General features: G+C 38.9%; 3 protein-coding genes across 4 annotated transcripts; 2 read left to right on the forward strand and 1 right to left on the reverse strand.

Moving 5' to 3' along the window:
- Nucleotides 1-1,211: 1,211 nt before the first annotated feature.
- LOC135087657 (arf-GAP domain and FG repeat-containing protein 1) lies at nucleotides 1,212-5,835 on the forward strand. The gene is made up of 6 exons (XM_063982402.1): nucleotides 1,212-1,419; nucleotides 1,498-1,998; nucleotides 2,088-2,221; nucleotides 2,303-2,368; nucleotides 2,490-2,620; nucleotides 4,374-5,835. The coding sequence occupies exons 1-6, from the start codon at nucleotides 1,256-1,258 to the stop codon at nucleotides 4,422-4,424; spliced, it is 1,047 nt and encodes a 348-aa protein (XP_063838472.1). The 5' UTR covers nucleotides 1,212-1,255; the 3' UTR covers nucleotides 4,425-5,835.
- A 652-nt stretch (nucleotides 5,836-6,487) lies between these two features.
- LOC135087659 (cell division cycle protein 23 homolog) lies at nucleotides 6,488-15,233 on the reverse strand. Its single transcript, XM_063982403.1, has 7 exons — nucleotides 14,701-15,233; nucleotides 14,118-14,466; nucleotides 13,750-13,929; nucleotides 13,496-13,660; nucleotides 13,087-13,333; nucleotides 12,095-12,281; nucleotides 6,488-6,788 (listed from the first exon to the last, which is right to left on the reverse strand). Exons 1-7 carry the CDS (start codon nucleotides 15,130-15,132, stop codon nucleotides 6,555-6,557), a joined length of 1,794 nt encoding a protein of 597 aa, XP_063838473.1. The 5' UTR covers nucleotides 15,133-15,233; the 3' UTR covers nucleotides 6,488-6,554.
- Nucleotides 15,234-15,471: 238 nt separating this feature from the next.
- LOC135087660 (regulator of nonsense transcripts 2) lies at nucleotides 15,472-20,922 on the forward strand. 2 transcript variants are annotated; one of them, XM_063982404.1, is made up of 10 exons: nucleotides 15,472-16,264; nucleotides 16,457-16,669; nucleotides 17,145-17,396; nucleotides 17,472-17,626; nucleotides 17,712-18,006; nucleotides 18,101-18,316; nucleotides 18,396-19,448; nucleotides 19,532-19,681; nucleotides 19,793-19,956; nucleotides 20,071-20,922. In XM_063982404.1, the coding sequence occupies exons 1-10, from the start codon at nucleotides 15,569-15,571 to the stop codon at nucleotides 20,243-20,245; spliced, it is 3,369 nt and encodes a 1,122-aa protein (XP_063838474.1). In that variant the 5' UTR covers nucleotides 15,472-15,568; the 3' UTR covers nucleotides 20,246-20,922. The 2 variants fall into 2 exon arrangements, with proteins under 2 accessions (XP_063838474.1, XP_063838475.1); XM_063982405.1 differs by having other exon boundaries at nucleotides 19,811-19,956.
- The last annotated feature ends 381 nt before the right edge of the window (nucleotides 20,923-21,303 follow it).

Below are 21,303 nucleotides of genomic sequence, written 5' to 3' on the forward strand. Positions count from 1 at the left end.
TAAATGAACTAAAAGAAATTTGTAAATGCATAGACCATAGGGTAAATTGGGATCTAAGTACATTAGAAATTCAGACTAAGATACCAATGGTTTGCTTGAAGAAAGTTAATAACAACTATGAGTTTGTCCAATTTGTAAATAGCGAAAAGGTTCGGTATCGGAAGATATACACAGACGGTTCTAAAACTGAGGAAAACACTAAAGCAGCGTATTATGATTCAAGAGTTAAGTTTGGGAGATGTTTTACACTTGATAAGAACGCATCAATTTTCACAGCGGAAGCCTATGCAATATATACTGCATTGCAATATATTGGAGGAATAAGAGATGAGAATACTTTCTTGATTGTTACCGACTCCTTGAGTGTCCTCACTTGTCTTCAAAACACTCATATTCATTACAAGACCAACATCTACATAACGAAAATAAGAGAAATATTATTGAATAACGATTGCAAGCAAATAGAGTTTATGTGGGTCCCCTCGCATTCTGGGATTACTGGCAGTGAAATAGTGGACAGATTGATGAAGATAGAAAGTCCATATAGTGGCGATTCACGGTATCCAGCGCCCCCTGTACCCATCTCAGACTATGACTCCATCTTGAAAACCCGTATGTTCGATAATTGGCACGAAGAGTGGAATATCACTAAATTAACCAAAGGAAAATGGTATGGACAAATACAACAGAAACTTCCAAGAAAACCATGGTACTGCAAGTCGCAAAGTTCTACCTCAAGAAGTTTCATCACTACAATGAATCGCTTACGACTTGGACACGCAAAATTTCCAACCCACCTTAAACGGATTAAAATGGTCACTACAGATAAATGTGAATTTTGCCAGGCAGATGCGGCAGACTTAGACCATCTTATTCTTCAGTGCCCAGCCTTTAATTTGGAAAGGCTTCTGCTAGTGGATGGCTTACTGAAGATCTATCAAGAAGATGAAAATATTCCCCGCCTCTTGCCATCCATACTAGCGAATGAAAAGACGTACCCACATATTTACCAGTACATTGTAAATACACATATAAATTTATGAAGACATTTCAACTAAGATACAGAAGAACAGAAATCCATTGAAAACACTCAGAAAGTACTCATGAATGAAAATACAAAGAAAGAAATATCTCACTAAAGAATTGGCCGTAAGGATACTATCCGAAGCCGTTAAATCTGTTTAAAAAAAAAAAAAAAAAAAAAACAGATTTACCAACTGCATTTCCATTCCGAAAGAACAAAAACATTTCAAAAATGGCTGCAAATCGACGGAAGCAGGACGACAAAAATTTAGAAATCTTACGTGAACTTATTTCTTTGAATGGGAATAAATACTGTTTAGATTGCAACCAAAGAGGGCCAACTTATGTAAATACTACAATTGGTTCGTTTGTGTGTTCAAAATGTTCGGGAATGTTGTAAGTATTATTTCTGCGCGTTTGTTACTTTGCAATCGTAATGAGATCAACAAACAGACTGTACCTATTTTATTTCAGGCGTGGTCTTACACCACCTCATCGTGTAAAGTCAATATCAATGGCCACTTTCACCCCAGAAGAGATCGATTTCATTAAAACTAGAGGCAATGATTACTGCAGACGCGTTTGGTTAGGCCTCTACGAGGGTGAAAGTGTGAACTTTACGGACGAACAAAGCGTGAAAGATTTTATGTCTGATAAATATGAAAAGAAGCGTTATTATTTGGAGCCTCAGTCCGGTGCTGTCTCCAATGGTAGTTCATCATTGAAAAACAGATCAAAGGCTAAGACTGCTGTCAGCGCGACGAATGCTTCACCCCTGATATCAATTTCGCCGCATACTTCCAAGAGTATGGTTAATAATAACACAACTGTGAACTCTGCAAAGATAGTAAATAACTTGCTGGCTCCTGTTAGCGAATCCAACACCAAGTTAGCACGGCCACATGTCAATTACCCACAAGCTCTGCTAACCAATATGAGTGTTCCAATCTCTACACCGGCTCCACCAGTACCTGAGTGAGTAATTTACTGATATATTTATTTGTAGGTACATAATATAATAATTACCAGTAATTGTAACTAGTAAAATAATTTCTATCTTTCAGTTTTCCTGTTGATTTCTCTACTGCAGACATTTATAATAGCAGTCAATTTAATAATAACTTCAATAACAATAATTTTGCATCTCAACCGTCAGCAACAACAACTTTCAATGCATTCAACCAGCCAACTTCATCAAGTAAGTTTTGTAAAATAAAAATTAAATATTTTAACTGGTAATTTATTGTGTCTAGTAGCTAATATTTTGAACTTATTTTAGACGACCGCTATGCTGCCTTAGCTGACTTGGATTTAGCATTAAGACAGCAAAACATGAAGCATATGGGTAAGTAGGCAACAACTTTTTATACTTTCAATCTTACTTTGTTTGATTTTTCTGTAATAAATTGAGTTTAATTTTTGTTGTCAGTTTCTACTTCTTATATTAATAACATTTAAATTTTCAGAGGAAAGTAACAATGTAAATAATAAGAATCCATTCCAAAGCTCGACAACCAATGACTTGTTTGCTAACAAAAACCCTTTCTTCAATGGAGGATGGAGTACTGCTACACCGGTTTCTGTAAACCCTTTTGTGGTAAGACTAACAATTTATCTCTGTGTATTTTGATAATCAACTTGAGATAAAGATTTACATTCTGTCAAAAACTTGTTTACATTTTGATAAGATTGTTTGAATTTAACAGGAGTAGGTATATTTTATTAAACTTAATTTATTAACAAGCAGATCTTTTGTTTGATATCAATAACATATTGTAATAGTTGCTGTTTAATAAGTATTGGGTGCCCTTGTAGGTGTAAATAATTATGCTAAGCATGTAGCAGGGAAACACAATTCATATTGATGAGTTGATTATAATTTGATTGTCTGTTTCACTTGAATGAACAGTCTAATCATAGTGAGATAGCTTTTGGCAGAGACCAACAGTATCAGTTTGCAGACCTACTAACCTTTTGCATCATGCTATACTCTATCTGGGGGCACGGCAGTGCCCCCGCCAAGTCGAGCGCGAAGCAAACACTGCCGTACCATCTTTACTGGAACCATTTCGCCGCATTTTCAGGCCCCTATTTGAGAACCTCTGGATAAGACCACAACGCAGAAATTTTCGTCATCTAGTAAGCTATAATCACATACTTAAAATCCAAAATTTCAAGTCTGTAGGTCATTTAGTTCCGAAGTTAAGCGAAAGCAAAGTTTCGCATTTACGACACTCACTCACTCACTCACTGATGATCATCAAAATAGAACTAGTACTTCCCATAAACTCAGAGAGCTGAAATTTGGTACAGAGTTAGGGTTTAATGGCCACATAAAGGGAAAACTATAAAAACTAGGAAAATCGAAGATCTGGAGTAACACCACATTCATAATCAATACTACTCCGGCACCGTGGTGTTCGCCTGTATCGCTTACCGCTAGATGGCGCTAGCACTAGCAAGTGGTGTCCAGATTTTTTTCCTTTCTAGAGCCCCCCGTCGATTAAGTTGAATTCGTTGATTTCGTTTATTATATTGTAAGGTTCGCTAAGGTCATGTTATTAAAACAATTCTGATTCGTTGTCCATTTTAAAGGTCGTTGAGTTTATTTGTGTTTAATATCGTAAAAAAAATCGATAAAACGACGACGTTAAAAAATTCTGCCACTTTCTACAAAAATAAGTGAAATCCCACCAAAAACATTCTGTAAAAAACTAGCCAAGTCTCGATGGAGCTCTTGTTTATCTCTAAAAAGTAATGAAATCTAGACAAAGTCGTGCCAAGTCTATGGTTCCTTACTGCGATTTCTTTATTATTATAGTTAATGTTGTGTGACTTGGCCGTTGAACAATCTTTATTAAGATAATCATACATAAGTATTATTGAAATACGCAGCTTTATTAAACCTACAATTGACTGGTTATTGTTGAATCAACGTTTTCCAAGTGGCAATTTTCCATCGTCAATGGGTAGCGGTTCTGGCGACAGATTGGTGCAATGGTGTCATGGAGCACCTGGTTTTGTCACCCTTCAACGGCCAAGTCACACAACATTAACTATAATAATAAAGAAATCGCAGTAAGGAACCATAGACTTGGCACGACTTTGTCTAGATTTCATTACTTTTTAGAGATAAACAAGAGCTCCATCGAGACTTGGCTAGTTTTTTACAGAATGTTTTTGGTGGGATTAATCTTTCTATGTTAGTATGCCATTAGTATATTGCAATCAGTTTACTGATATGCATGAGATTTTGTCTCTATTAGACAATATAAAGCAATTATTACAGCTTTAAATCTGCTTTTTAGTGCTTTTGTATAGTATAATTTTAACATGATATTTTTTTACAGCCTTCAACAAATAATGGTGGATTTGTCAATTCCAAGAATCCATTTCTGTAACTTGTAAGGAACTGAAGACCCAAGTCAAAAATCAAAGAACAAATTAATGCAACTGAAAGCACAAACACAGCTACAAAGTTTATTATTTACAAATTGTAAAATAGTCTATTTATATATTCAGTTTGCCATAGTTGTAATCTCCTTAAATCATTGTCCCTACTTGTAACTTTAAAGTGCTTATTATGGTTGTAAACGAAAGTGCCTCAATCTGCCTTAACAGAATATAGTAGACAGAAATTTTAATATACTAGATAAAATAGTATCTTTGTGTAGAAAATTTGAAACTGCATTAGTATTTTGAATGAATTTATGAGTAGAAATGGTTTAAATATGAATGTTATTATTCATGCAAAGCTGGTCTTAGCTTTATACTAAATTATGTATTTATATTGTAGTTAGAATCTTTTAAACATGCAAATGCCGTGGTAGTCAATAAACTGATGGTCACATATTAGAATACAAAATTTTAATGTAATAAATAGGCGAAACATTTTGAGCAAATATGCGCTATCAGTTACGAAATATTGTTTGCGTATCGTGCCTTAATAGAGGAAGTGAGTCATATACGATTAGTGCGTTTTGAAATGTCGGTGACTGAGCATAGCTTGAATGAAGTCATCACACCACATTATGTAGATGTTGGTATGATATTGTAAGACAAATTAGGGTACAAAAATTATTTTGTGACTATTGCTTATCAAAAGTAACAATAGTTTGATCTTATGAGTATGACAAAATATAACTATAATAAGATATATTGACGTCTAATAAGTATTCAAAAGTACCTGTGAATTGAAAATTCGTGGCCTTAAAACAAAATATACGATTTATACCCCTGCCATTTTAATATTAAAGATGGGAGTTCTGTTCTATTTTAACTACATTAATTGTTTGATTCTTGCATGGATCAGAAAGGTCACTTCCATCAGATATAAGTAGGTAACTTAATAAATCACAGTCTGCACAAGTTGTGACACGAGTCATCTTACTAACAATGCAATTATTGTGTATTTAAGCTTTTAAACTTATTGTGATTTGCAGACGCTTCTGACTACTCTGACTATGTAATCTGAGCTTTATAAAATGTTTATTATTCTGTCTTAAGTTAACATAAATTTAAATAATTTTAAGCAGTTGTAATATATTTTATTAATAAATCAAGCGATATAATTTTGTCATAACCTTCAGTTTATCAAGCTCTCAAACTTTGTATTTCATCTGTGATTGTAATCAGTAATTTTATTATAATTGCGGTGAGCTAATTTGAACAAATTTATTTTAATCAATGCACTTTGCTATTTATTTAGTTCTAATTGTAATTGTTTTTTTACTATTGAGCACTAAGATCTGTTAATTTGTATTAAAGTTGTAAAAAATTAATCATTATTAAATATTTTTTTACACATCATAATTTTATTTTACTTTTTAATCTTTGGTTTGGTTTGGTCAGTTAAATGTTAGGTTAAAAGCGACCAAGTAGGACCTTATGACATCGAGTTTCAAATTAGCAAATTACAGATCATTATAACTAGGGTATTTAATTTATTAGAGCTGGTTTAATTAAGAGCGTTTACACGTTTCATGCGCAATTTGGCTTAAAACATTTCCAAGCCCGTTCGTTAATTACCATTGTTACCATTACCAGTGATATTACAAATTTGTTAATTACTAATAAATTACGTCAGGAAATCTCGTCGCAATAGATAAATAGAAAATATTTCTATTACATAGTTATGTATGTAGGTATTTAAGCATTTATGAATATACTGTCAAACGTAATTAGCAAATACATATTCATTACCGATTGCAGATCCTTGGGAAAATGGTTAAAAATATTTTTTGATTTAGGCATCTTTAAAGAAATTACAAATTCATACAACGTGAAATATCCAGAAAAAATATTATTTAATCACCGATATCTTCCTTCTTTGACACGCCGAGCTAGACGTAATGGGTTGTATCCACGCTTGTTCTTTCTTGATGTTTCATTAGAAACATTTCAACTCTTCAGTAAAAAAGATTATGATAATGACTTTCTGGAGAAGAAACAAAAACACTTCACATAAACAAGTTTTGAGATTTGTTTATTCACTTAGATCAGTCTTATTTACATCTAGCACATAGAGAACGTTACATTTTGTATTTACTACTTTTTCTTGTGAACACTGGGGTAGAGAAGTTATCTGGGGTGACGTTCGGGCTGGGAAGGGGGGTCTTTGGGGTTTCGTTCGATATGGACACCGTTGACGCGTTCTTGATGGCTTCAGGCAAGTCTTCCGGCAAGCTTGTCGGTTGGGACGACGATGATGCTGCTAATCTTTTTTCTGAGATGGTCTTGAGGATATTTTTTCCAGCTTCTTTAGTCTGAAAATAAAAAGGGAGACATGATAATAAAAGGCTATACATAATGCGGGTAGCCAGCCCAACTCGGTAGACCAACGATCTAGTAAAGGTGGGAGCACCTGGATGCAGGCAATGCAGGACGGAAGCACCTGGGTGCAGGCATCGCGAATGTAAGGGGGGCAGTTCAAAGACAGAACTTTGGAAACTCATAAAGATAGCAGGAATGGCGCTGAATGCAGGCCTCTACTCTACCAACCAGTCAATATGGAAATCATTAACCATCAATATGGAAATGATGATGGAAGTAACAGCAGAGTAAACACAGTAGCGTGGATTAGTGGGGAGTTGCGCCGAATTTTGTCAGTGTGTGCGTGCGCGCCGCATACGTATTGGCGCGCTCACATACAAACCGCGCTCGGTGCGTTTCTATGAAGATGACCTACTCATTTGTATTTACTCTGGTAACAGCAACTCACGCTCTCATGCTCCAGGCACTTGTACGCGTAGTGCGCCGCGTGGTCGAGCAGCGAGAAGCGCAGGTAGAAATGCGCTACACAGTTCAAAGACAGAACTTTGGAAACTCATAAAGATAGCAGGAATGGCGCTGGATGCAGGCATCTACCAACCGGTCAATATGGAAATCATTGAGAGGCCTATGTTCAGCAGTGGACGTCCTGTGGCTGAAATGATGATGGAAGTAACAGCAGAGTAAATACAAATGAGTAGGTCATCTTCATAGAAACGCACCGAGCGCGGTTTGTATGTGAGCGCGCCAATACGTATGCTGCGCGTAAATTTAGCGTGGATTAGCGGGGAGTTGCGCCGCATTTTGTCAATGTGTGCGTGCGCGCCGCATACGTATTGGCGCGCTCGGTGCGTTTCTATGAAGATGACCTACTCATTTGTATTTACTCTGGTAACAGCAACTCACGCTCTCATGCTCCAGGCACTTGTAGGCGTAGTGCGCCGCGTGGTCGAGCAGCGAGAAGCGCAGGTAGTACTGCGCTACATAGCAGTTCAAAGACAGAACTTTGTAAACTCATAAAGGTAGCAGGAATGGCGCTGGATGCAGGCATCTACCAACCGGTCAATACGGAAATCATTGGGGGAGGCCTACATTGAACAGTGGACATCCTGTGGCTGAATTGATGATGGAAGTAACAGCAGAGTAAATACAAATGAGTGTTTCATCTTCATAGAAACGCACCGAGCGCGGTTTGTATGTGAGCGCGCCAATACGTATGCTGCGCGTAAATTTAGCGTGGATTAGCGGGGAGTTGCGCCGCATTTTGTCAGTGTGTGCGTGCGCGCCGCATACGTATTGGCGCGCTCAGTGCGTTTCTATGAAGATGACCTACTCATTTGTATTTACTCTGGTAACAGCAACTCACGCTCTCATGCTCCAGGCACTTGTAGGCGTAGTGCGCCGCGTGGTCGAGCAGCGAGAAGCGCAGGTAGTACTGCGCTACATAGCAGTTCAAAGAAAGAACTTAGGCCTTATAATACGTCCTGTGACTGACATGATGATGGAAGTGACTCAGCAACTCACGCTCTCATGCTCCAGGCACTTGTAGGCGTTGTGCGCCGCGTGGTCGAGCAGAAGCAAAGTAGCTCATAAAGGTAGGTAGGTAAGGAAGGGCGCTGGATGCAGGCATCTACCAACCGGTCAATACGGAAATCATTGGGGGAGGCCTACATTGAACAGTGGACATCCTGTGGCTGAATTGATGATGGAAGTAGAGTTGCCGCGAATAGTGGTTATAGCGAATAGTCGAATACCGATTAATCGCCATTCACTTTGGCGAATAGTCGAATAACTCGACATTACTATTCGACATAAAAACATTAAAATTATTTCTAATTTCTTCTAAGGTTGTGAGAAAAGAAAACAATAAAGTTAAAGAAATCTGTTTCATGTTATACATACCTACATTATGTAGTAAATTTAGGGCATGTTTTGAAGAATCATCTATAGAGCAACCTACTGAAGAGCACCCCAAGAATGCCACTGCTGAAGAAATCGCCCACTACATCGCATTAGCAAAGGCTGACAGAAAAATAAACCCATATGAATGGTGGACTTTGAGTACCAATATGAATAGATTTCCTATATTTAAGTAAGCTTGCTAAATGATACTTAATCACACCAGCAAGCTCTGTTTTTTCAGAAAGACTATTTTCCGAAGCAGGTTTAATTTACGAGGAAAAACGAAAGCGACTTGCTCCCGAACGTGCAGAAAAAAAAGATTTTTTGCGCCACAATCTGCCTCTGTTGGATTTTAAATATAAATTAAAAAGCCTAACTAATTTAATTTCATGAATATGATAGGCACAGGTACATATTACAAATAATAATTGATATTGTGTATTGTTTTATTAGGGAAAATAATAAAAAAATATGATTATTTTTAACTCATTAGTTTTTTTGTTCACTAAAAGTTTATTTTAGACGACTATTCGCCGAATGCCGAATAATACTAGCTATTATTCGGTATTCGACGAATATCAAAAAAATGTCGAGTAATGCCGAATACCGAATAATAGCGAGTATTCGCGGCAACTGTAGATGGAAGTAACAGCAGAGTAAATACAAATGAGTAGGTCATCTTCATAGAAACGCACCGAGCGCGGTTCGTACGTGAGCGCGCCAATACGTATGCGGATCGCACGAACACACTGACAAAATTTAGCGGGGAGTTGCGCCGAATTTTGTCAGTTGGTGCGTTTCTATGAAGATGACCTACTCATCTGTATTTACTCTGGTAACAGCAACTCACGCTCTCATGCTCCAGGCACTTGTAGGCGTAGTGCACCGCGTGGTCCAGCAGCGAGAAGCGCAGGTAGTACTGTGGAAATCATTGGGAGAGGCCTATGTTTATAATTTAGCGTGGATTAGCGGGGAGTTGCGCCGAATTTTGTCAGTGTGTGCGTGCGCGCCGCATACGTATTGGCGCGCTCACATACAAACCGCGCTCGGTGCGTTTCTATGAAGATGACCTACTAATTTGTATTTACTCTGGTAACAGCAACTCACGCTTTCATGCTCCAGGCACTTGTAGGCGTAGTGCGCCGCGAGGTCGAGCAGCGAGAAGCGCAGGTAGTAATGCGCTACATAGCAGTTTAAAGACAGAACTTAGTCCTTATAATACGTCCTGTGACTGACATGATGATGGAAGTGACTCAGCAACTCACGCTCTCATGCTCCAGGCACTTGTAGGCGTAGTGCGCCGCGTGGTCGAGCAGCAAGAAGCGCAGGTAGTACTGCGCTACATAGCAGTTCAAAGACAGAACTTACCTAGTCTTTATAATACGTCCTGTGGCTAAAATGATGATGTGATGGAAGTGACTCAGCAACTCACGCTCTCATGCTCCAGGCACTTGTAGGCGTAGTGCGCCGCGTGGTCGAGCAGCGAGAAGCGCAGGTAGAAATGCGCTACACAGTTCAAAGACAGAACTTTGGAAACTCATAAAGATAGCAGGAATGGCGCTGGATGTGGGCCTCTACTCTACCAACCGGTCAATATGAAAATCATTGGGAGAGGCCTAATATGTTCAGCAGTGGACGTCCTGTGGCTGAAATGATGATGGAAGTAACAGCAGAGTAAATAAACAAATGAGTAGGTCATCTTCATAGAAACGCACCGCGCGCGGTTTGTATGTGAGCGCGCCAATACGTATGCGGCGCGCATGCACACACTGACAAAATTTAGCGTGGATTAGCGGGGAGTTGCGCCTTATTTTGTCAGTGTGTGCGTGCGCGCCGCATACGTATTGGCGCGCTCGGTGCGTTTCTATGAAGATGACCTACTCATCTGTATTTACTCTGGTAACAGCAACTCACGCTCTCATGCTCCAGGCACTTGTAGGCGTAGTGCGCCGCGTGGTCGAGCAGCGAGAAGCGCAGGTAGTACTGCGCTACATAGCACTTCAAAGACAGAACTTTGGAAACTCATAAAGATAGCAGGAATGGGCCTCTACCAACCGGTCAATATGGAAATCATTGGGAGAGGCCTATGTTCAGCAGTGGACGTCTTGTGGCTGAAATGATGATGGAAGTAACAGCAGAGTAAATACAAATGAGTAGGTCATCTTCATAGAAACGCACCGAGCGCGGTTCGTATGTGAGCGCGCCAATACGTATGCGGCGCGCACGCACACACTGACAAAATTCGGCACAACTCCCCGCTAATCCACGCTAAATTAAAACTACTCTGGTAACAGCAACTCACGCTCTCATGCTCCAGGCACTTGTAGGCGTAATGCGCTGCATGGTCGAGCAGCGAGAAGCGCAGGTAGAAATGCGCTACATAGCAGTTCAAAGACAGAACTTGGGCCTTATAATACGTCCTGTGACTGACATGACGATGGAAGTGACTCAGCAACTCACGCTCTCATGCTCCAGGCACTTGTAGGCGTAGTGCGCCGCGTGGTCGAGCAGAAGCAAAGTAGCTCATAAAGGTAGGTAGGTAAGGAAGGGCGCTGGATGCAGGCATCTACCAACCGGTCAATACGGAAATCATTGGGGGAGGCCTACATTGAACAGTGGACATCCTGTGGCTGAATTGATGATGGAAGTAACAGCAGAGTAAATACAAATGAGTAGGTCATCTTCATAGAAACGCACCGAGCGCGGTTCGTATGTGAGCGCGCCAATACGTATGCGGCGCGCACGCACACACTGACAAAATTCGGCACAACTCCCCGCTAATCCACGCTAAATTAAAACTACTCTGGTAACAGCAACTCACGCTCTCATGCTCCAGGCACTTGTAGGCGTAATGCGCTGCATGGTCGAGCAGCGAGAAGCGCAGGTAGAAATGCGCTACATAGCAGTTCAAAGACAGAACTTGGGCCTTATAATACGTCCTGTGACTGACATGACGATGGAAGTGACTCAGCAACTCACGCTCTCATGCTCCAGGCACTTGTAGGCGTAGTGCGCCGCGTGGTCGAGCAGAAGCAAAGTAGCTCATAAAGGTAGGTAGGTAAGGAAGGGCGCTGGATGCAGGCATCTACCAACCGGATAATATGGAAATCATTGGGGGAGGCCTATGTTCAGCAGTGGATGTCCTATGGCTGAAATGATGATGGAAGTAACAGCAGAGTAAATACAAATGAGTAGGTCATCTTCATAGAAACGCACCGAGCGCGGTTTGTATGTGAGCGCGCCAATACGTATGCTGCGCGTAAATTTAGCGTGGATTAGCGGGGAGTTGCGCCGCATTTTGTCAGTGTGTGCGTGCGCGCCGCATACGTATTGGCGCGCTCGGTGCGTTTCTATGAAGATGACCTACTAATTTGTATTTACTCTGGTAACAGCAACTCACGCTTTCATGCTCCAGGCACTTGTAGGCGTAATGCGCTGCATGGTCGAGCAGCGAGAAGCGCAGGTAGTACTGCGCGAGGTAGCGCTGCGCAGGCGGCAGCTCGCGGCTGCCCGCGTTGGCCGCGTCCTGGCACGCCGCCGTGTACGCCGCCGCCGCGCTGTTAGGCATGTTGCACTTCTCGTATAACCTGAAGGAAAAGTAAATACGGTACGTGAGCACGTAGAATTTTGTCCAATGACCCCTAGCTACCCATCCTTATCGCTCGCGCGTAATTATGTTGCTATCGCGCTCGCACACTCACTGCGGATGCCAGTCGCACAGTCGCGACGGCAATATAATTACGCGCGAGCGATAAGGATGGGTAGCTAGGCGTCATTGGACAAAATTCTACGTGCTCACAGACCAGACTATACAAGACTTATTCTAGTGACTCTGTTAACGAGGAAAGGTAAACATGTAACAGACAGACAAGGTATTTCAAAGTGACACCGTCAATGCAGGATATAGCTGATTTGGCCATCACTATATCTAGGGCAGTGCGACTGTTACCCAGGTATAGAGCGCGAAGACTAATGCTTCAACCACACCAACGCGTGCAGATCGCCAATGACAGGTCGCGCGGACTGTCGTGGGTCGCGCCACCTGTCATTGCCCTATGATCGCGCCGGCGATGACGATCTGCACGCTTGCACCAAGTGTATTAAAAGGCTAGTTATGATGATTTGTCATAGTGAATCTACATTTCTACAATCAAAATCAAAAAAATCAAAATCATTTATTCAGTTTAGTTCACAAGTGGCACTTATGAACGTCAAAAAAAAAAAAAAAAAGGTAGCCCATAAGGGGCACTTTACATGTCTCCTTATCTTTTGGGCTAATCTAGCCAAATCAATCTGTCATTGTGTAAGTATCTTCTTTGCCCAACATTACAGTTTCAAATTAAATAAGTACATGATTACATTATAGAAAATTGTTAAATTGCTGAACCTTACTTTGCCAATTTGAAAAGAGCCATCCCTTCTATATCCCCTGTACTGTGTGCTTTGTAATAACACTTGAGGGCATTTGGTATCTTGTCCATTTTCTCGTACGCCTCCCCAAGAGACACCAGCATTCTCGAATCATCCGGTTTTAACTGCGAGGCGCGCGAGTAGTAGTATATGCAGTAACCATTCAAACCCAGTATCTCGTAGGCTTGTCCAAGACCATTCCAGGCACGATAATCATTCCTATTTACATCTGGAATTAAACAAATCAGTATTGTTAACAACCTGCAATGCAGAAGTAACATAGAGACAACTTATATTTGCCAGGTAAAAATTCTACTGGTTTTTTAACCCAGAATCAACTAGGTTTCTTTCTTATCCCAAGAATTAAATTACATAAAATGTAGATATCTACCTAAAGCTTGCCTATAACACTGTATAGCAGCATTGGAATTTTGTAACTCTATGAACTCATGGCCCATTAGGATCCAGGCAGACTGGTACTGGGGATCCAGTGCAAGTGCTCTTTGGAAGTACATAACAGCTTTTTGGTGCTCACTCCTTAGACTGTAATAATTACCTGAAATAATAAAAACAGTAATAAATAAATTAAAAATTTAGTTTGAATAAGGGACTAAGGTTTTGTAAATTTATTTAAAAATAACTTACCAATAACACAACAAGTTTCTGTCCTATACTTATCTATGGACACAGCCCTTTGTGCTAAGTTGGCCAATTCCATCCGTTTCTCTTTCAAATATAACAGATGGGAGTACACATCCCAATTATCAAGACGGTATGGGTCTGCCTGGTATAGTTCCCGGAATAATGCCAATGAAGTATCCACATCTGAAAAAATAATAATATGAACACACTGTCAAAAAACTATGTTGAAGTACTACTTGAGAAGTAGAAGATATCATTAGAGTTATTACTTCTCTTACAGTATAAGTATGGTGAAGGTTTATTTATACCATTTTTTTATTGACAACATTAAATAATGTAAATACTCAAATACATAAATAAAAATAATATACCTCTTCGATCATGATGAGCAATAGCCATTTGAGCAGTAACATAAGTACTCTTGTGGAAACCTCCACCAACAAGTGCTAAATAGGCGTCCAGCGCCTGATCAGACAGCTTCAGTTCCACCGCTGCATGCGCAGCAAAGAAGTACATCATCCAATGCTCCGGCAACTGTAAGGAGTCTAAGGCTTCATATTCGTTGGCTAGACCAGACAACTCCACCCAGGCTGCCCAAAGCGTAGGCGCTGCAGCTACAGCATTCTGCAGGACAGTAACAGCTTGGCCTCTCAATTCCAACTTCTTCAAAACAACACCCTCTAAGTAGAGAAGGTAACCATCAAGGTTGTTTTTGTTGGCCTGAAATGTTGTAAAATTAATTTTATAAGCAGCTAAAAGAGAGAGAAGGAAGTGTGTGATACAATCAGACAATCAGTATAACAAAATGTTTTAGAAATTTAATACAGCAGTACCTACCCATTTATCTATAGTTCAGTTATAGCTACAGTTGTTGCAATAATATTTGTAAAAACTAATTTAAATTCTGTTGCTGTACCTAAATAAATAAACTACAGGTCGGTATTTATAACCCACCTTGAAAAAAGATAGTAAATCCAGTAACACTTGATTAGCCTCTGCATTTTCTGTTCCTGAGTCTGCAGCGTTATCTAACCTCTTTTTTTCGCTGGACATGTATTGCGAGTATCTTAGAAGGAAGACACACTTTGGACTAGTGCAATTCTCTAGGAAATGAGCAGCTCTGTCATATTCTTGACAATCAAAGTAAGTTCTGGCCAAAATGTATGCTTCTTTCTCCTCCATAGGAATGCCGTCATCATAATTATCAGGAAGGTCTTCTGGTTCCAGCTTATTATCTTTTAAAGCGTAATTTAATTCTGCAAGCCATTTAGCAGTCTGTATCAGACCTCGATCTCTACATTCTCTGATTCCGAGACAAATGTCCACCCTGACTTGTTTTAAATCAAGATGTATATCTCCTCTTCCAGTCGTTGGCACCGACTGCATTTTAAGCGTTATTGATTTACTTTTTATAATGAATTAACTCTATTTTTTTCTAATAACAACGGCAAACGATTTTTGCGATAAAATTCGTAGCATTTGTTGTTTTGACACTGTTGACAGCTGGCTTTTGACAGTTGTCAATGACATCCACAGATTAAACAATAAAATCCATAGACAATTCCATTCTATAGAATAAAAAAGTGTATAATGCTACGGTTATAGTCGCGTTTTTTTTTCATGCGTTCCATTTTTCTTATGCCATCACCGGCTGTCAATTGTCACATTGACATTTGTTTGGCTGATTGATTGCCAGAGAGCAGAAATAACTGCTCTCTGTTGATTGCCTATTTTTGTGTAACACAAAAACACTATTTGTTTTACTTTTGAATGTAATTTCCGTAATACATTCCGCAAAAATCAAGATTTGCTGCTAATTAATATGACGACTGTTGATAAAGAAACGGAGAATAATGATACTCCAGAAAATGGAGCGGAAAATACAGAAGAAAGTGAACGAAGTGCGCTCCACGAATACATTACTAACCTGGAAGCCAGAATCAAACAAAAGTCGGAAATGCGACAACAAAACTTGAATTGTGTGAGACCACCGGATAATCATTTCTCTAAACTAGATTCTGGTTTAAAGAAAAATACTACTTTTGTGAAAAAACTAAAATCGTTCAGTGCTACTCAAATGGATGCACTTCTCAAAGATTTTAGTGCTTTAAATTTGACTAAGTATATTTCAGAGGTAGCTTCTGCTATAGCTGAGGCTAAAATGAAGATGTCTGATATACCAGCAGCTATAAACTTATGTTCGGCTCTTCATCGGACTTATGCTGAGTTTTCATCAAATTTCTTTGAAAACTGGCAAAAAATTTTAACGTTTAAAGCTACAGACAAAATTGCCAACTCATCTAAACTGCGAGTAGATATCCGATTTTATGCAGAACTAGTGGCAGTAGGTATATTTGCTAATAAAACTGGCTTACCTTTGCTGGGAAATGTACTTACGGTACTTATTAATATGGATAAAGAAGAGCATAACAATATACCAATTTTGTTATCCTTTTGCAAACACTGTGGAGAAGATTACGCTGGGCTTATGCCTAAAAAAATAAGGGATGCTTCAGAGGTAAGTTCAAAATGATAACACTTGAATAAAAAATACTTTTTTCTTAAGCTATGCTGAATAATGATGTTACTTATTAATCAAAGTACTTAATAACTTGTTTAAATGTGAAATAACATGTTTGTAAATACAGTACATATTAATTAATTAGATTAATTTACGTAACATCTACAAACTATGTAATCTTTTTTTCAGAAATATAATATTACAGTACCAAGAAACACATTCTTGCCTGCAGAGAAACAGGCAGTGGTGAGAACTTTACTCAAAGACTACTTTAATTCTTTGACCAAGCATTTGATGGCTGAGAGAGCACAACTGCAAGCCCTCCATGCAGCCAACCAGAGAACTCTTCATACTCGTGGTGAACTGTCTCAAGAGAGAAAAGATCAATTAGAACAGCATCAGGTAAATGTAACTTTTTTTTTTTTTTTTTTTTTCTTTTTTTTTTTCTCGTTGTATTGATTATTTTTATAACACAGCAAGCCCATAAGCCCAAGGCGTCCACTGAAAATCAGTGTCCAGCCATGCATTTAGCTGGCTGGATATACTGAGTGGGCGTCCTTTTTGGCACATCGCCTTTATAGACATTTAAGCATTATTATTATTGTTATTATTATTTTTTTTATTAATGTCCTGATTTATTGTTTCTTTTTTTGTGTACCAAATAAATCATTCTTTCTTTCTTCTTTCTAACTCAAATAAATATGACTTACTTATTATTCTTTACTGTCCAGCCAGTGTGGGGAGTGTGTTTCACTCAAAATTGTTCATTAGATTCTTATAAATAGTCTTCCTTCTTTGTGGAGACTAGGATGACCTAATGATGAGTGTTTATTCATTGTTATTCAATGAAGTAAATATTTAATTATACCTATTTTAGGCTACATATGACAAATTGTTGATGGGAGCCCAAAACTTTGCTGAAGTATTAGGAGAAGAATTGGGTGAAGCGGGTGAACCACCTACCCTCACACTCACGGTGACTGAAACACAAGGAACTGTGACTATAGGAGGCACTGAAGAGTTCAATATGCAAGCTGGAACAGACCCATGGCAGGATGAAGATACCAGAACATTTTATACTAGTTTACCTGATTTAAAGGTTTTCATGCCCAACTACCAACTGAAGGAGGTATTTATCATTTTTGCACCTCTAGTCTGCAAGTCTTCATTCACACAAGTCTAATACATTGGAATTTTATTACAGCCTGTAAAAAGCAAGAGCAGTGAAAGCACTGAGACTGTCACTGAAGAAATGCTAGATGAGGACCTGAAGGAGGATGAACTAAGTGATGGGGAAGAACCTCCCACTGTCCCAGATGTAGAACAAGAAGATACTCAGCCAGCTAATATCTCTAACAAGTTTGTGTTCCAGAAAAAAAATCAAATTATTTAATTTTAAATTGGAAAATCTTTATTTTTCAATTAATTCCTTTTTTTTTTTCAGATATGCCTTGGATGTCTTTCTAAATGAGTTGCCAAACTGCATAAACAGGGAGCTTATTGACAATGCAGCAGTGGACTTCGTACTGAATCTCAATACAAAGAACAACCGTAAAAAACTCACAAGGGTTCTGTTCAGCGTGGCTCGAACAAGGCTTGATCTCTTGCCGTTCTACTCTAGATTTGCTGCTATACTCTATCCTGTACTGCCCGATGTCTGTGTTGATCTCTGCCAAATGCTAAAACAAGATTTCAGATACCATGTCAGGAAAAAGGATCAAATCAACATTGAATCTAAGGTTTTTATCTTTTTTATTAATATCACTATAAGTTGAGATATTAATAAGTTAAATGAGTATAGAATATTGTATCTTAATCCTTGATTTATTTCAGATTAAAGTAGTGAGGTTTATTGGTGAATTGGTCAAATTTGGATTGTACTCCAAAATGGAAGCATTGTACTGCTTAAAAGTACTTTTACATGACTTCAAGCACCATCATATTGAAATGGCATGTAACCTACTAGAAACGTGTGGTAGATATTTATACTGTAATCCAGACACACACCAAAGAACAATGATCTACTTACAGCAAATGATGAGGAAAAAGGTAAATCTACTAGCTATAAAAAGTGTTAAAATGTTTCCCCTTATATTTATAACTATTGATCTTATTTTTCCTTTTTCAGACTGTTTCAGCCCTAGACTCGCGTTATGTAACGCAAATTGAAAATGCATTTTATTACGTTTGTCCACCTGAAGCGCCTGCCCAACCCAAGGAAGAGGAGCCTCCTATGCATCAATTCATACGTAAAATACTTCATGAGGACTTGCAGAAAAGCAATGAAGAGAAAATCCTCAGGTTGATGCGAAAACTAAACTGGGATGATCCAGATATATCGGCCATTGCAATAACCCATTTGGCTGGGGGATGGAGAGTCAGGGCTAGTGCCAGAAGAGCCCTCGCGCGTTTGACTGCAGAACTGGCAGCTTGGCAAGAAGCAGTGGCTCCTGCAGTTGTCGACACTATTCTGGAAGAAATACGCGTTACAATGGAAGACCCCCATCCTAGATACAATCAAAGAAGGATAGCCACTGTCAGATATCTAGGGGAGTTGTACAATTACAAATTACTGGACTCGCGCGATGTGTTCACTGTTCTGTATTCGTTCATTACTCTGGGCGCAACTCGCGATCCCGGTAATGTCTCTCCTCTCGATCCACCAGACAACGTGTTCAGAATAAGACTCGTTTGTGCTTTGCTTGAAACTTGTGGCGCTTACTTCAACAGCGGATCCAGCAAAAAGAGATTGGATTACTTCCTGACTTTCTTCCAGAGCTACTATTGGGTGAAGTATTCAGATCCTTACTGGAATGACGATAACAAGTTCCCAATTTATGTAAAGTACATTTATCAAGAATGTCTGACCACCTTGAGGCCTAAATTGACTTTGTATACGAGTTGGCAACAATGTAAAGACGCAATAGAGGATCTGAGGCAAGTATTGTACCCTGAATTGGGCGAAGAGGAACAGTATGATAATGAAGATCAAGGAGACGACAGCGTCAATGATGGGTTGGATACGATAATAGAGACAGATGATGAAACAGACAATCCACAGTTGCCCGAGGAGAGCTCGGATGAGGAGCCTATAACTGAAAATACTGGTAACGATGAAAATGAAGGTTCGGGAGATCCTGATGATATCACTATAGAAGCGAGACGACCTGCTCCAAAACCGGTAAGAAAACGTTACATTCGTCGTAATTTAAAGTGCGTATTTTGCCAGTAGTAATTATTGATTGTTATTTGTTTCTTTCCTAGGTCGAGGACGTCGAATTTGAGTCTGCTTTTGAGAAAATGGTAATGGAGAACATAGCAGAAAGACAACGCGAGAATAGACCTCAGCAGCGTGACATCGCCGTGCCCATGACTTGCCGACAGACTACTAAGAAGACTTATGAACAGTTACTGGTATGTATTTACAGCTGTTTAAACTATTTCAAGTTTTATTAGTATTATTTTATGATCTTTGTTGAATTTAGAAAAGGTAATTTAGAACTGTTTTTTGAACTTTCACAAAAGTTCAATGATTCCTTACAGCAAGGCAAAGAAGGAGTTGAATTTGTGTTAATGGTCAGAAAAGGCACGAAGCCGCAATACAAGTCATTTAACGCGCCTCCTGAACTCGCCAGCAATCTGCAACAGCAGGCGTTGGCAGATAAACAGGAGATGGAGAGAGTTAAACGGTATGTGTATGAACTGTACAATCAAAACAAGTTAATAAATTTGTACTATGTGGATTTTAGGACAGTATCATTGTATCTTGTCTTTACAATTTATTGTTACTTTTTTAACCTCAGGTTGACATTGAACATCTCCGAGAGGCAAGAAGAGGAAGAGTACAGCGCTGAAAGTGGCGGAGGCTCAGGCGGCATTGGGAATCCCAACAGAGGGCAGCACGTGCGCCAAAAGTACCAGCACCCGAAGGGAGCTCCTGACGCCGACCTCATATTTGGACCCAAAAAATTTAAATGATATATACCACCTGCTGACTGACAGCTCGACGACCAGTAGTTGAGTCGGTCAGTCCGCAGTCCCTGAAGAATTTGTGGATTTCCTTCAAAGGAGAATTGATTTACGAAAAGTTTATGATAAACTAGTCGTGATTGCCTTTATTCAAGCATCTAAAGACCGATAAATAAATACCAGCAAGTAGTAAGTAGAGTGGTATTTGGACCCGGTTTAATAGCTGTTTCTTTAAGAGTCTTATGCAAACAACTAAGGCGAAATGCGACTCACTATTGAAAGTCTAGAAAGTAGGACAAAAAGGACGTCTCAGATTCACGTCAATTAAACTTCATGGGCGTGTTGATAACTGAAAGTCTCTTATACGAATATCTCTATTTGCCGTAGTCTATATCAATAATAAATATAAATAATAGATTTAACACTGAATAATGTTATACTTTCGTTTTGCATTTTTTTCTTGTGGCCTTTTAAAATATTCATATTTATTTGAATGTACGCATTGGGCTATATGTATAATCATTTTCGCTATTACTGCCAGCTTAGATTACCTTGTTAACATTGTAATATACTGTAATTAAAATATTTTGGTTTGATCGCAAAGCTGAATTATCTTTTCCTTTGTATTTTTATAATAAATAAGTACATGTTTATCTGTTTATTATGATTAAAGACAAACAATGAAAGACATTATTTAATTTAATTGTCCCCTTTGAAAGTACTTTATAAGAATCACCATCACAACATCTAACAATCACCTATATTTTAATACATCAACAAACGATAGCAATTTAATAAATGATGATTGAAGAAAAGTAGCTTTACTAGCTTAGCTTAGCCATGCTTATTTTTGGATTTCCCGCTAAAAACTATATACCATAGACAACTATATGATTCTTCTCCACCCAAATAGTTTACAAAAAAAACTCCGTTGTGACGAAACGCAAACCGTGAAAGCCAAGAAAAAAACTGCGTCGTCATCATAACCGTGGCATTATAAACGTCCTCTTTATTTTTTATTTGTATAAGCCAAGTTTATATCCACAGACAAAATAGACTTTAAGTGT

Source organism: Ostrinia nubilalis, chromosome 3, assembly GCF_963855985.1.
Source record: "Ostrinia nubilalis chromosome 3, ilOstNubi1.1, whole genome shotgun sequence".
Lineage (NCBI taxonomy): Eukaryota > Metazoa > Arthropoda > Insecta > Lepidoptera > Crambidae > Ostrinia > Ostrinia nubilalis.

Coding starts and splice junctions, on each gene's coding strand:
- LOC135087657 (XM_063982402.1), top strand. CDS start 1,256: ATGGCTGCAAATCGACGGAAGCAGGACGACAAAAATTTAGAAATCTTA. Junction 1,420..1,497: donor TCAAAATGTTCGGGAATGTT/GTAAGTATTATT, acceptor ATTTTATTTCAG/GCGTGGTCTTACACCACCTC. Junction 1,999..2,087: donor CCGGCTCCACCAGTACCTGA/GTGAGTAATTTA, acceptor TCTATCTTTCAG/TTTTCCTGTTGATTTCTCTA.
- LOC135087659 (XM_063982403.1), bottom strand. CDS start 15,132: ATGCAGTCGGTGCCAACGACTGGAAGAGGAGATATACATCTTGATTTA. Junction 13,334..13,495: donor GTGTTATAGGCAAGCTTTAG/GTAGATATCTAC, acceptor GTTTAATTCCAG/ATGTAAATAGGAATGATTAT. Junction 12,282..13,086: donor GCTCTTTTCAAATTGGCAAA/GTAAGGTTCAGC, acceptor CTTTTCCTTCAG/GTTATACGAGAAGTGCAACA.
- LOC135087660 (XM_063982404.1), top strand. CDS start 15,569: ATGACGACTGTTGATAAAGAAACGGAGAATAATGATACTCCAGAAAAT. Junction 17,627..17,711: donor CCAGCTAATATCTCTAACAA/GTTTGTGTTCCA, acceptor TTTTTTTTTCAG/ATATGCCTTGGATGTCTTTC. Junction 19,957..20,070: donor GAGATGGAGAGAGTTAAACG/GTATGTGTATGA, acceptor TTTTAACCTCAG/GTTGACATTGAACATCTCCG.